This window comes from Poromitra crassiceps, assembly GCF_964638095.1.
Source record: "Poromitra crassiceps genome assembly, chromosome: 12".
Classification (NCBI taxonomy): domain Eukaryota; kingdom Metazoa; phylum Chordata; class Actinopteri; order Beryciformes; family Melamphaidae; genus Poromitra; species Poromitra crassiceps.
In genome coordinates this window covers 35,489,794-35,504,967 of record NC_139632.1, presented here as the reverse complement: position 1 = coordinate 35,504,967, position 15,174 = coordinate 35,489,794, and the positions used below count along the sequence as shown (strand labels likewise).

Here is a 15,174-nt window from a genome sequence, read left to right as displayed (position 1 = left end):
TCTCTCTCTCTCTCTCTCTCTCTGCGGGAAGGACATCGCTTCTCTCCGCGCTGCCGCTGAGGTTCGGTGACGGTCACGGTCGGCTCGCTCGCCCTGTGTGATTTTTCCCCTTTCTTCTAGTTTTAACCGAGTCGTGCGTGCGTGCGTGCGTGCGTGCGTGCGTGTGCGTGCAGCGTGCAGACTGTCCCCGGTGCGGAGGGGAGGATCCAGCGAGGCATCTTGTAGGTAGGCTAAACACCGTGACAGACCGAGGACGGAGAGGAGAATGTGACCGACTACTGAAGACGAGATTTACAAACCTCTGAAAGCTGCTTGTGGATCTAAAAGAAGCACAGATTTGAGCCGCGCGCTCGTGACGCCGCTGAACGGGCTCGTTTGGTGCCGCTGGTTCTGAGTGATGTGATCCGGGGCTGATCGGCTCTCCTCGGGGTAAAGAGATGCGGCTGGTGGCAGGAGGACAGCGGGTGATGGTCACACGCCGGCTCGGTTCTGCCCGCTAGACGACTGAAGGAGCAGCCGGGGCTGCCTGCCTGCCCGCCCGCGGGCTCTGTACGGACCACAGCCTGGAGCTGTTCGTGTGTTTCTGTCTTCTGTTTGGATGGGCTCCACCACCTCAGCCTGCCAGATGGATAATTACTCTCCCATACAACGTAAGCCACCGTCACCGCGCCGATACATCATGAGAGAGAAACACGCATGCAAACACTGTCATTCACACACAGCAGGGTATCCTTTAAACACGACTGTATTCCTGTAGCCGACTATAGGGGGGGGGGGGACTCGGTTGTGTCATTTCGATTTTGTTTTAATCTCATATAGGCCTATGTAGCCTATCACTATTCTCATATAGGCGACATAGTTTAGGTATATAGGTCTATTGTAATCCATAACATGTTTAGTACCTTCATGCGACAAACTGAACGAAAGCATTTGATATTTGCGTCAATGTTGCCTTCAGAGCAGCAACACTGACATTATGCTTTTATGAATTTATTTCATTTTTCTGCCACCTGGGAACCATGATGTCAGAGAGCTCCTCGCTCCGGCCTATCATCACGCTGTGTGGGATGAGCTAATGAAACAGCCATGACTGCAGAGAGAGAGAGAGAGGGGGGGGGGGGGGGGATAGAGAGGGGGGAGAGAGAGGGAGAGAGGGAGGGAGATAAATAGAGAGGGGGAGAGAGAGAGAGAGAAAGAAATAGAGAGGGGGGAGAGAGAGAGAGGGAGAGGGAGAGAGAGAGGGAGACATATGAGAGGGGGAGAGAAATAGAGGGGGGAGAGAGGGAGAGGGGGAAGAGAGAGGGAGAGATATGAGGAGGAGAGAGAGAGGGAGAGAAATTGAGAGGGGGGGAGAGAGGGAGAGAAATTGAGAGAGAGAGAGAGAGAGAGAGAGAGAGAGGGGGAGTAGCAAGAGAGGGGGAGAGAGAGGGAGAGATATATAGAGAGGGGGGAGTGATATATGATGTAGTGTCATACCCTCCTATCCTTGCATGTAGCCCCCAGCCTTTCTGCTATATAGCTTCATATCATCTCATGCACACATGCACGCACACACATGCACACACACACACACACACGCACGCACACACACGCACGCATGCACACACACACACACACACACACACACACACACACACACACACACACACACCCCACCTGTTAAATCCGCTAGTGGCTAGCGACTAGCCTAAGGTATTATAGCTCATTAGCCTATCATGTCCATGATTGAGTTATATTAGCCTCATCAGCCGCTCTGACACAGGCCAGTGATGACAGCAGCTTGTAAGCTGTCTCACGGCCAGATGCGTTAGGGCCATTATGATAATATAGCCTACCTGTTGTAGAGGGTTAACACGTTTCATTTTCCAATCATGTGCTGTCATCTGTAGTGAAGTCCCTATGCAGCAGCCAGAGGCCTTCCCTTCAGAAGGCTTGCTTCTGACCATATGCAGTCATCAGTGCTGGAGTCGATTTTGTTAATTGATAAAGACTAGTTTATTTTGTTCTTTTTTTGTAATAGGGCCTAATAACTAATAATGGACTCGTAATGGGGACTTGACTCGGACTCTTCTTTGGTGACTCGGACTCGAGACTGGACTCGGACAACTCAACATAAAAGTGACTTGACTACAACGCTGGTCACCATCTAACATTGGTCCATTTTCTTGATTCATATTTCTTCTTGGACGAGTCGTTTTGCTTTCAGTAGGGCTTCTCAGTTGTTGCTAGCCCGAGGCCGATATTACTGTGTTTCAGAGGCTGTGGCGGGCTCATTTTTAAAGCTAGCTTGATGATACTTTTACCATTATGAAACTAGAAGACCTATTTGAGATTTAGAATGTTTGTTTTGTTTTGTTTTGTTTTGTTTATTTAGATCCCCATTAGCTACTGTAAAGAAACAGTAGCTACTCTTCCTGGGGTCCACATTCATATTTTACAATACTTCAATTATGAAAATACATTATATTCACATACACACATTATTTACAAATATACATATCTGTATCATTCATACTCATACATGCTACTACAACCACTTAGACACACAAGGCAAAAAACCAACAAAACACATAACCACAAACACTAGCTCAAAACTTATTCAATTATTGTATGTATTAGATACATACAATTGCTCTATACTGTATAATAATTGAATAATTGAATATGTCATGTAAACTGTCTATAAAATAATCTAATTTCATGTAATTTCACAGAACATGAACATTTATTTTTGGCCCACCGCCATTCATCCAGATTCAATTTTGGCCCTTCATAGGAAATCATTTGTGCAGCTCTGGTTTAGAGTATCACATTGTGTCTCTGGACATGTTAGAGAATGGCTACATCTATCTCATGCTCAGGATAGTCTGTATGTGCTGCTCTGTGTCGGAGCATCTCTCTCTACCGGCATGCAGTACCCACCCACCTCTTTCTCATACCAGACCAGATCTTAAAGGAGCGTTTCACCCAAAAATACAAATGCTGTCATCATCTCCTCCCCCTCATGTCAGTTGAAACACAGGTGAAGTTAGTCCATAATAACACACAGGGAGGTTGCCAGCAGCAGATCTGCGCAGCAGCCTTAAGCAAAACAACCCAAAGTCAGTGCGGGCCCAGTTCTTCAGAGTTCCAAAAACCATCTATATTATATTTACACCATCATTTAGTGACAATCTGAACTACAGCATATTGACTTGCAACAGATGATGGTGTGAAGGTCTTTCTGTGCACAGTGTGAGTGGCAGTCTTTGTTTTGGAACTCTACAGAAGGTCCCCATTGCTACAAAGTTGTGCTGGCAACCTCCCCTTGTTATATGGACCAACACATTTCACCTGTATTTCATTTGGCACGAGCAGAGCAATTGAAAGAGAGAGTGGCGTCAGCGGAGGACCAAAATGCGTGACTCATTAGCCAATGAACAGCCAGGAAGGGCTCTCGCGCTACTTTTGAATGCTAGAATAAAGCTGATAATGTACAATTTGATTCTAAAAAAAACAAAAACAGCACAACACAAACGGTCCATTTTGCTGCAACTCGACAGTGCTGCTTAATCCAGAACCTTACTTCCTGGAACTCTTGAGAGTAAAACAAACTGGTTCATTGGAGTGAATGTGATATTGCGACTCTTCTATATACACGGCTCTGGGCATGAGGGGGAGGAGATGATGACTGAACTATAATAATAATAATAATAATGATAATAATAGTAATAGTAATTATAATTATATTATTATTATTATTATTATTATTATTATTATTATTATTATTATTATTATTATTATTATTATTATTATTATTATTATTATTATTATTATTATATAATTCCTTTAAGCAGATTACTTTTGAGAGACTGTGGAGCAGCACCTGAGCCATGTGTTTAGTACCATGGGAAATTATGTTGCCTTCCAGTCCTTTATACCAAGGTGAAGATAAAATGCTTACTTGTCATGGCTATTATGTTTATTATGGGTGTAGTTTATTTTTTGTAGTAGGCCTACATGTATGTTGGTGTTTATTTATTTTTGTCGGTGGTAGTTCCCTCTGTATGGGTGAGAGATAATGCCAAAGACGAGATGCATTCTATTGCCAATTCTGACAATGAGTGCAGTTATTTGCTTTTTGGTTTCAAGTTCAGAGTTGCATCAGTTTTATACCAGATACCATTGGGATGTTTACACCATCAACTTTACTGTTATGCATTTAGCAGAGATGTTCAGAGCAGTGTAAAACCAGTATGTCTGTCTAAGCAGGATTCAGACCAAAGCTACATGCATCTACAAAAGAATTATCCAACATTATCCATTTCAAAAATGAAGTTGATCAGTTGGCATGAGTTGTCAAAGATCGTGCTGATCGTTGTTTTCGATTATAAGAAGGGGATTGTCGAGTGGTGTGGAAATTCACAGCCAGACGTTTCCGTTAGGGCTGGGCAATATATTGGCATTATATCGATATCGTGATAGGAGGAGACTAGATATCATCTTAGATTTTGGATATGGTCATATTAATATTATGCACAAGTGTTGTCTTTTCCTGGTTTTAAAGGCTGCATTACAGTAAAGTGATGTAATTTTCTGTATTTGCCTTTACCAAATAAGTTATTATATCCACATTACTGATGATTATTTATCAAAGATCTGGTGTAAATATTTTGTGAATGCACCAATATTCAGGCAAGGAAACTCTTGTTTTAATAAAAGTGTTGTGACATCTCACGTGTGGCTTTGACTTGACACTGAACAGAGCCCATTTTGTAGAGAATACTGAAATATATATTGTGAATTCAGTCAAAACATACACAGAGTCTGTAGTTGTAGTTGATCACTATGAGTAGGGATGCACCGATATGAAAATTTTGGCCGATGCCGATAACCGATATTAACATTGCTGTTATGGTTGATAACCGATATTTACCGATGTCGATATGATCTGTATAAAACCACATTTTTATGATCATCACATTTTGTACATACTGAAAAACACATGTTAACACTGAATTTGAAAAAGTTATGCATTTCTTTATTTGCAAAGCCTTTGGAAAAGCCCATAAATCATAGATTTACTGCATTATTTCATATCAATGTGAAGAATTTGGCTGATAATGATAACCGATATTAACATTGCAACATCTGACCGATACCGATATGACCGATATGTTAAAAAATGACTAACATCGGCCGATACCGATATGATTGCCGATATATCGTGCATCCCTAACTATGAGGTATAATTTTAGGTCCACATCGCCCGGCCCTAGTTTCCCTGCAGGCCAGGTAGTGGAGGCGGGCTGGTGAGACGTGGCTCACTCAGGCAGGGTCAGCTGTTTCTGTCAGGACTCTGCTGCTGATGCTGCTGGTTGCCTAGCGACTGTATCCATGGAGCCGGCTCCCATCGTCATGGTGACGGGCCAGGTGAAGGAGACCCAGAGAGGAAGGGGGACAGAGGCACCAGTATTTATGCGCTACACTCAACACACACATACACACACACACACTATGGATGGTGAAAATGATTTTTTCCCCCTGACCGACAACCGACGCTCATTAACCGATCGTTAAACCGAAGTAACCGACAAGATTAAATGGACTATTTATAGCTTAATGTATTCCCTGGCTGGCGAAGTTGGCGCAACACTTATTCACGTTTCCCCGTGTAGGTTGTAGGCTAATATGTTCTGTGTATATCTGCCTGCACATGAGGAAGAGGAGCACAGTGAGAGACCCCACTGGTCAAAGAGGGTCCCCACCTAAAGAGTTTGTATGTTCATTCAAATTTCTTCAGTGACGTAAGACAATCCAAACAACAGAAAAAAAAACGGAACGGAGGTGCCACTTCCCAGGCCTTGTTGTGAGAGAATCCTATTTCAGCGTCAGAGCCAATCAGTGCCTTTGGCTCGTTATCCCACCGCTTCTGCTGACATCGTCTCTCACCTCAGGTGTTTCAGCGGCAGGTGTGGCTTGGCCACTTTAGAGGTGACCAGACTCTTCACACATCAACAACAAACTGACTGTGTGGCAAACAGCACGGTTAACTAGCATAGTTGTTAAACCACCTAGCCAGACTGTAGCGAGGTATTTCACACTGCACAATCAGCTCACTGTGCGTGCGCGCTCACGCACGCACGTGTGTGTGTGTGTGTGTGTGTGTGTGTGTGTGTGTGTCTGGATAGTTGAGTCTTTCACACATATACAGTGTGTCATATACTGTGTGACCCAGCACTTCTCCTGAATCTGCTCGTCTGTGTGTGTGTGTGTTTGCGTGTGCGTGTGTGTCTGTGTGATTTTAATTGCCTGCATATTGTCTCCATGTATCCAGCTTGCTGACCTGGTAGGAATTGGCTTAGGAGCACCTGACAGAGTTACACTTTGCCAGTGACACAGAAGTTTTTTAGAGTGTAGAGTGAGAGGAGAGGGGAGGCGGGGGGGGGGGGGGGTGACACACAGCCAAGGTCATGCACTGCACTGGAACCCACGACACTGTAAGAAGACACTGCTAGCATACTGTAGCACCTCGCACTTTGTACATCTTGTACATTATGTAATGAATGAAGACGTCTCGCTACAGTGTAACACTGTAACTGTAACACTGTAACACTCACTCCTCTGGTAGAAAACATTCAACTCCTGGATTGGCTTCATTGTTAACATAATAGCTGTAACATCGCTGGTAGACACTGGACTTGTGTGTTTAATAATAAATTAGAATAATAATAATTGTAATTGTAATTCTTGTTAGATCAATCAATCAATTATTGATTTCATTTATATAGCAGTTTTCGAAGTACTCAAAGCACTTCACGTATCGGGGTGGGCCGGTACTCAACCCATCCATCACTGATGTGTAGCACCCACCTGGGTCACGCTGGGTGAGGCACAGCACCCACCTGGGTCACGCTGGGTGAGGCACAGCACCCACCTGGGTCACGCTGGGTGAGGCACAGCACCCACCTGGGTCACGCTGGGTGAGCAGAACCCCTCAGCACACATCAGTTATCACCGTGGAGACAGCTGAGGACTGAATGTGCCAATTAGATATTGAGGGATGATTAGGCGGCCATGATGGAAGGAAGGCCTGTGTGGGAATTTAGCCACGGCACCGGGGTTACGCCCCCCAGGGCACCGGGGTTACGCCCCCCAGGGCACGGGGTTACGCCCCCCAGGGCACCGGGGTTACGCCCCCCAGGGCACCGGGGTTACGCCCCCCAGGGCACCGGGGTTACGCCCCCCCAGGGCAACTACTCTTTCGAAGAGTGCACTGCAGATAGGATCTTTCTTGACCACAGAGAGTCAGGACCACGGTTTAACATCTCATCGGAAGTTAGGGTTAGGCTAAGTTTAGACGACAACGGTCTCTGCATAAACTGTCGTTGCGTTCTGGCTTTTGATTCTCCGAGCAGTCAGCTAGAATCAAGTCAGCCAGAATAAAATGGAAACTTCCCGTTAGAACCTTCACAATAATGGCACTTAAATGAAGCAATTATCCTTATTGATGCACGTTGTAACGTGTGTTTTCTGTGTGTGTGTTTTGTGTGTGTGTGTGTGTGTGTGTGTGTGTGTGTGATCTGAAATACACAGACAAATTGGAAGAATATATGCTGCCTGCTTCGAAACATACATTTTAACCAGTAGTGAATCGACTGTTCTGTTTTTACCCAGTAATGAATTAGAGCTTTTATTTTGAAGGTGAAAGCACCTATAGCTTCCAGGATTCTGTCTATTTCTAGCGGGATTGATGTAGCTTCATAGGACTAAACTTTAAAGGAGAATTTCGTTTTTTTTTAACCTGGACCCCTCTCCTCACATTAATTATGATCTGACGACTCACCCAGTGATCTCTGCAGCGTTTCTGGCCGTCCTAGCGTTGTTTTGAGATCAATAGCATCCAAGCCAGTCGTAAAATGGAGCTCCGAGGGGGCCAAGTGGCAGCCTGTCTTTCCTGCATCTAAATAGCCTACAGGTAGTTGGCCAGCTGGCAGGAAAGTATCGCGGGACTTGACGAGACTTGGTGACCGAGATCACGAATGAGGTAATTTGATCCCTGGGAGACTCCAGGGAACAGCCCGGGCGGAAATACCAGTCTGGTGGTTGTTGCGAGATGAGATTATGACGATATGTGGCGAAAACGGGAATAAAACTGGCTATTTGGTTCTTATCAATCTAAGCTCTTTGGTAAAAATGGTGACGTGCGTTGTTACAGCGCGAGCACATGAACGTTTTCATAGAACATCAATGTGAAACAGCTAGGACAAACTGACTGGAGGGAGGCTTTTAGTGAGTCTCTTAGCCTCCAGGCTAAGAAACCTTTCACACTCCTGGAACACTCCAAAGGGGGCTAACCCTGGCTTCAGCCCAGGGCTAGCTGGCTCTGCTCTGGAGCAGGGTTAACCCTGGCTTCAGCCCAGGGCTAGCTGGCTCTGCTCTGGAGCAGGGTTAACCCCGGCTTCAGCCCAGGGCTAGCTGGCTCTGCTCTGGAGCAGGGTTAACCCCGGCTTCAGCCCAGGGCTAGCTGGCTCTGCTCTGGAGCAGGGTTATCCCAGACTTTTCAGGGTTAACCCCGGCTTCAGCCCAGGGCTAGCTGGCTCTGCTCTGGAGCAGGGCTAACCCTGGCTTCAGCCCAGGGCTAGCTGGCTCTTCTCTGGAGCAGGGTTAACCCCGGCTTCAGCCCAGGGCTAGCTGGCTCTGCTCTGGAGCAGGGCTAACCCTGGCTTCAGCCCAGGGCTAGCTGGCTCTTCTCTGGAGCAGGGTTAACCCCGGCTTCAGCCCAGGGCTAGCTGGCTCTGCTCTGGAGCAGGGCTAACCCTGGCTTCAGCCCAGGGCTAGCTGGCTCTGCTCTGGAGCAGGGCTAACCCTGGCTTCAGCCCAGGGCTAGCTGGCTCTTCTCTGGAGCAGGGTTATCCCAGACTTTTCAGGGTTAACCCTGACTTGTCTTCTAAACACGGGGCTAAAAGTTGCCAGTGTGAAACGGGCCATTAGCTGTATCTGGCAGCACTTGTTCCAACGGCCCTGGGCTCTACTAACCGTGGTCTATTGTGATTCACACTGCAGCAGAACTGCAGTGTGAATCACATATAGCCCTGGGTTTAGGTTAACCTGGGCTAACAAATGTGTGTGTGAAAAGGGGCTAAGTTAGCCCGGGGCTATCTTAGCCCTATTCTTAGCCATGGGCTAAGATAGCTCCGGGCTAAGAGCATGCAGTGTGAAAAGCCCTATTATGTGTTTTTTAGCAACTGTTATCAGACTCAGATGTTTGTTGAATGCCAATGTGATTCACTTGTGCCATAAGGCTATATTGATGAGCTAGTTGAATGCTCTTATGTTGTCTTTCATTGTCCTCCATGGTGAAGGGGGGCCATGCGTCACACGTTACACAGCAACGCTAAGGGCGGCGCTATCACAGAATTCCACTCTGGAACCTGCTTTCACATTTTGGCATTTTCAGGCCCCAATAACGCCGTTGTCATGGAAACACAAGGCCCAAACGCGACAACGGTATGTAGTTTTACTGTATGCAGGGATGCTTTGTCGTGTAAATGAGCATTAATGCCACCTGGCTGGGACACGATCACTATGTCGTTCACAGACATACTTCATTAGCAGGCTTCCTTGATTTGAGCTGCTACACAGCTGTTAGCTTAGCTTGCTGTCAGGATGGAAGCCACAGGTCCTGCCAGCATGAGAGATGGCTGAGTCACTGAAAGAACTGTTTTCAAAGCTCGCTACCCTGTGCCTGTCTCAGCTCAGCTGTCATTGGCCAGACAGACAGGAAGTGAGGGAGCCGCCAGCCGGTCTGTCTTAGCTCAGCTGTCATTGGCCAGACAGACAGGAGGAAGTGAGGGAGCTGCTCTTTCTCAGTGTAGCCCTGGGTTCGCTGCTCAGTGAGACAGCAGTAACCTCCAGTGGCAGGCTTGGCTAGCAGCTAAGCGGCTGGTCTGATACAAAACATTCACATTTTTACGTTTGTTATCGTTTTAAATCTTCTCCAGTTACGGTCTGACAGTCTGACCCTCCGCTGCTGAGCTGTCTGTTATACATATACTGTCTATATACATATATATATATGTATGTATGTATATATATATATATATATATATATAGATATACATATATACATATATATCTATATACATATACGTATATGTATATATACATATACATATACATATACACATACTGTCTGTTATACATTACGATTTTCATGGTGGTGGTGGGGGGGGGGGGTGAGGGGGGGGTGGATACATTTGCGTATGAGAATGCGTATGAAAATGCATTTTTCATTGTTGAATTATACCGTAATTTGTAAATGCATAATTCATTAATTAGCCTACTGCAGACAGACAGACAGCCCCTCACTTTTAGTTTCTGATTTCTGTGTGGTGCTGATGGACAGCTCCTTTCATCGTGGTCTGAGAAAGTGGTCTGAGAAAGTGGTCTGGCCTCCGTAGTGTTTCTGGTCGGATGTGGGCCATGAGTGGGAAAAGGTTGGACGGGAGGGAGCGGGGGCGAGCCTGGCCGTCTCCTCCTCTGCCTGCATCAGCCAGCAGCAGAGCTGAGCTGCTGCTGGCTGATGCAGGGGGGGAGCGGGGGGCTGCCTGCATCAGCCAGCAGCAGAGCTGAGCTGCTGCTCGCACCGCCACAAGAGGAAGTGGAGACTTGGCACGGTGCCACTTCCTACTAGACTCCGAGGAAGGACATTGTTTTTCTACGCCAGCCTCAAAATAGCACTCCTTTATGAGTGTTATTATCACTCCTTTATGAGTGGGGCTTGGTGTTATTATCACTCCTTTATGAGTGGGGCTTGGTGTTATTAGCACTCCTTTATGAGTGGGGCTTGGTGTTATTAGCACTCCTTTATGAGTGGGGCTTGGTGTTATTATCACTCCTTTATGAGTGGGGCTTGGTGTTATTATCACCAGCCTCCACAACAATGTTACAGTGCAGTTTGGCTGTGGTTGATCAATCCATTACTGTCATTCTGCTGGCAAGTTTGGCATGGAAACAATTGTGAGAATGTAGTCTACAGCAAAGACATTAAAATGCCTGCTCAAATTTAGAAGCCTTGGATTTTCATTGTGGTCTCAGTGGTCCTGAGCTGTCTCCTCCTGGTTGAGATGTGGTGGTATGGTCCTGAGCTCTCTCCTCCTGGCTGAGATGTGATGGTGTGGTCCTGAGCTCTCTCCTCCTGGTTGAGATGTGGTGGTGTGGTCCTGAGCTCTCTCCTCCTGGTTGAGATGTGGTGGTTCTGAGCTCTCTCCTCCTGGCTGAGATGTGGTGGTCCTGAGCTCTCTCCTCCTGGCTGAGATGTGATGGTATGGTCCTGAGCTCTCTCCTCCTGGTTGAGATGTGGTGGTATGGTCCTGAGCTCTCTCCTCCTGGTTGAGATGTGGTGGTGTGGTCCTGAGCTCTCTCCTCCTGGTTGAGATGTGGTGGTGTGGTCCTGAGCTGTCTCCTCCTGGTTGAGATGTGGTGGTATGGTTCTGAGCTCTCTCCTCCTGGCTGAGATGTGGTGGTGTGGTCCTGAGCTCTCTCCTCCTGGTTGAGATGTGGTGGTATGGTCCCGAGCTGTCTCCTCCTGGTTGAGATGTGGTGGTGTGGTTCTGAGCTCTCTCCTCCTGGTTGAGATGTGGTGGTATGGTCCTGAGCTCTCTCCTCCTGGTTGAGATGTGGTGGTGTGGTCCTGAGCTGTCTCTTCCTGGTTGAGATGTGGTGGTGTGGTTCTGAGCTCTCTCCTCCTGGCTGAGATGTGGTGGTGTGGTCCTGAGCTCTCTCCTCCTGGTTGAGATGTGGTGGTATGGTTCTGAGCTCTCTCCTCCTGGTTGAGATGTGGTGGTGTGGTCCTGAGCTGTCTCCTCCTGGTTGAGATGTGGTGGTATGGTTCTGAGCTCTCTCCTCCTGGTTGAGATGTGGTGGTGTGGTCCTGAGCTGTCTCCTCCTGGTTGAGATGTGGTGGTGTGGTCCTGAGCTCTCTCCTCCTGGTTGAGATGTGGTGGTGTGGTCCTGAGCTGTCTCTTCCTGGTTGAGATGTGGTGGTGTGGTTCTGAGCTCTCTCCTCCTGGCTGAGATGTGGTGGTGTGGTCCTGAGCTGTCCCTTCCTGGTTGAGATGTGGTGGTGTGGTCCTGAGCTGTCTCTTCCTGGTTGAGATGTGGTGGTGTGGTCCTGAGCTGTCTCCTCCTGGTTGAGATGTGGTGGTGTGGTCCTGAGCTGTCTCTTCCTGGTTGAGATGTGGTGGTGTGGTCCTGAGTTGTCTCCTCCTGGTTGAGATGTGGTGGTGTGGTAGTGTTCATTGACAGATTTTTCTTTACACTTGAGCAAAGTCCCCATCTCGCCGTACACGCTGATGTCTGGAGAATGTTAATAGACCACTCCGCTGCACGTGACTGAAGATAGAGGCCTGAAACCTGCGTGTGTGCATGTGTGTGCGTGTGTGTGTGCGTGTGTGCGTGTGTGTGTGTGTGTGCGTGTGCGTGCGTGTGTGTGTGATTTATGTGTCTATTAAGAACCGCGGTGTGTCTCTGTGTGCACTGCCCATCCATTGCGTGTGTCTGAGCGTTCTTGTGTGTGGGGTTGCATGTGACATTGTAAAGGGCGTGTGTGTGTGTGTGTGTGTCTGTGTGTGTGTGTGCTTGTGCATGTGTGTGTGTGTGTGTGTGTGTGTGGGAGAGAGAGAGAGAGAGAGAGAGAGACGGGAGGGGGGGGGGGGGGGGGGGGGTTGGGGGTTTGATGAGGAATGCTGACTGTGCATTTTCCAGTCATCGTAACACTTGGATTTCCAGCCATGAAAACTTACTCATTGGTTGATCCTTCCATCCTTTCCCCACCATCCATAAAATAGAATAGAATAGAATAGAATAGAATAGTCAAGTCAAGTCAAGTTTATTTGTATAGCACATTTCATACACAGAGGCAATTCAAAGTGCTTCACATAAAATGGTTGACAGGAAAATAAAAGAAAAGAAGAGAGTAAAATGAACATTTAAAAGCATCACAAAAAAAAAAGAGTATAAAAAGTGCATTAAGCAACTTCATTAAGCACATAAAATGGTTGACAGGAAAATAAAAGATTTAAAAGCATCACAACAAAACTTTAAAAAAAGAGTATAAAAAGTGCAATAAGCAACAGGCGCAGCAGTTGCAGAAAGAGCTCAAACTTATAGAGGACTCATTGGGTTTGCATAGTAGCTGTCAGCAGTTAAAAGCGACGGTAAACATAAAAGTCTTTAGTCTATTTTTAAAAGTAAGTAAGGTTGGGGCAGATCTGAGGTCTTCAGGCAATTTGTTCCAGCTAGCAGAAGCATAGTGGGTAAATGCAGCCTTCCCGTGATTTGATTTGATCCTAGGGACAGTTAATAAGCTGGACCCTGTTGACCTAAGAGTTCTAGACGGTTCGTAGCGTGGGAGCAATTCAGCTATGTATTTTGGGCCTAGGCCGTTAGGGTATAGAATAGGGTATGTTTGCACATACAAGGAAATTCAGTTGGTGTGGTTGGTGAAGTTATGTTATGAAGTAATACGTTTCTGAACTCAAGTTATATATATATATTTGTTCTATTTGTGTTTTTTTTAATAATTACAATAATGTCCAGTTATTTATAATGATTACATTCCCAGTGAAGTTTACTCTTTCAGTGCACTGATGTCATTTTGGACAATAAAGGTTATTGTTAAAGTGTAAAATATCCAGCCTACATTACATATCTCAAGTCACGTCAAGTCATATCTCTGTCAAGTGTTTGATATTTGAGGGATCTTTGCGATTTTTTTAAATATAATGTGTGTGTATACATGTGTATATATACCTCTCATGCCTTCTGACATGCCCTCGTGTGTGAGTGAGTCTATAGTCACGTCTCCCTCTCTGCAAGAAGATGGAGATTTCACTTGTCTTACCTTTTCCATTCCTCTCTCTCTCTCTCTCTCTCTCTCTCTCTCTCTCTGCCCTCTCCATGTCTCTCTCTCTCTCTCTCTCTCTCTCTCTCTCTCTCTCTCTCTCTCTGCCCTCTCCATGTCTCTCTCTCTCTCTGCCCTCTCCAGGTCTCTCTCTCTCTCTCTCTCTCTCTCTCTCTCCATGTCTCTCTCTCTCTCTGCCCTCTCCATGTCTCTCTCTCTCTCTCTCTCTCTCTCTGCCCTCTCCATGTCTCTCTCTCTCTCTCTCTCTCTCTCTCTCTCTGCCCTCTCCATGTCTCTCTCTCTCTCTGCCCTCTCCATGTCTCTCTCTCTCTCTCTCTCTCCATGTCTCTCTCTCTCTCTGCCCTCTCCATGTCTCTCTCTCTCTCTCTCTCTCTCTCTCTCTCTCTGCCCTCTCCATGTCTCTCTCTCTCTCTCTCTCTCTGCCCTCTCCATGTCTCTCTCTCTCTCTCTCTCTCTCTCTCTCTCTCTCTCTCCATGTCTCTCTCTCTCTCTGCCCTCTCCATGTCTCTCTCTCTCTGTTGTTAACTCTGTCTCAGTCTCTCTGTAGCATGTATCTAGGCCAGCTCCCAGGGGTCCTATGGGCACTGTAGGTGTCCATAGGACTGCCTCTTGTGCTGAGCTAGCATGGCAGCTAGCATGGCAGCCTGTTCTGCTGGCTGCTGTAGCATGCAGTCGACAGGGTTCATTAGAAATCCATTGAGTCGGTTTACATGCACACCTGACACCTATGTGTCATACACATGTTGTCACATGACATGACACATGACACCTGACACCTACAGTATGTGTCATACACATGTTGTCACATGACATGACACAGGGCTGCCAAGTTTCAGCCACAGTTAGGAGTGAGATTTTCCAGCCAGCGAAGCTGGCTGGAAAATGCGATTTGCCGGCAAAAAAAATTTGGCCCTTTTTTAGGGTAGATTTAGAGGGATATCTCAATTTAAATTAACATTGGATTACTGTTGTGATGTAATTATTCAGTCTTCACCCCCATGCCAGCTGCTCTCCCTGCACTGTCAGCCTCCTCGTGCTCTCTCTCTGTCTTTACTCTCTTCTACTCCCTCATCTCCTGTCTGCAGTCTGCAGTCTGATTCTCTGTCTCTTCCACTATTTCATCCTCTGTGTCTTCTGGAGTCTCATTTTCCCCGCTCTGTCATTTTCTGTCAGATCCTCCACTGTTTCCTCTGACCTGGCAAGTTTGGCAGGGAGGGGGTGGTTGACCCTTCACTGCCCAGAATGACAGCAGATCTCTCTGCTGCTTC

At 46.7% G+C, this 15,174-nt stretch overlaps 1 protein-coding gene across 1 annotated transcript in view; it reads left to right on the top strand.

The window, feature by feature from the left end:
• Positions 1 to 625: 625 nt before the first annotated feature.
• lrrc7 (leucine rich repeat containing 7) overlaps positions 626 to 15,174 on the top strand; it is a gene marked incomplete at both ends in the record, with an annotated part of 143,985 nt that continues 129,436 nt past the window's right edge. The window contains one exon of the mRNA XM_083647366.1: positions 626 to 650. Within this exon, the coding sequence (XP_083503492.1) occupies positions 626 to 650 (25 nt within the window). The remainder of the gene's footprint in view (positions 651 to 15,174) is intronic.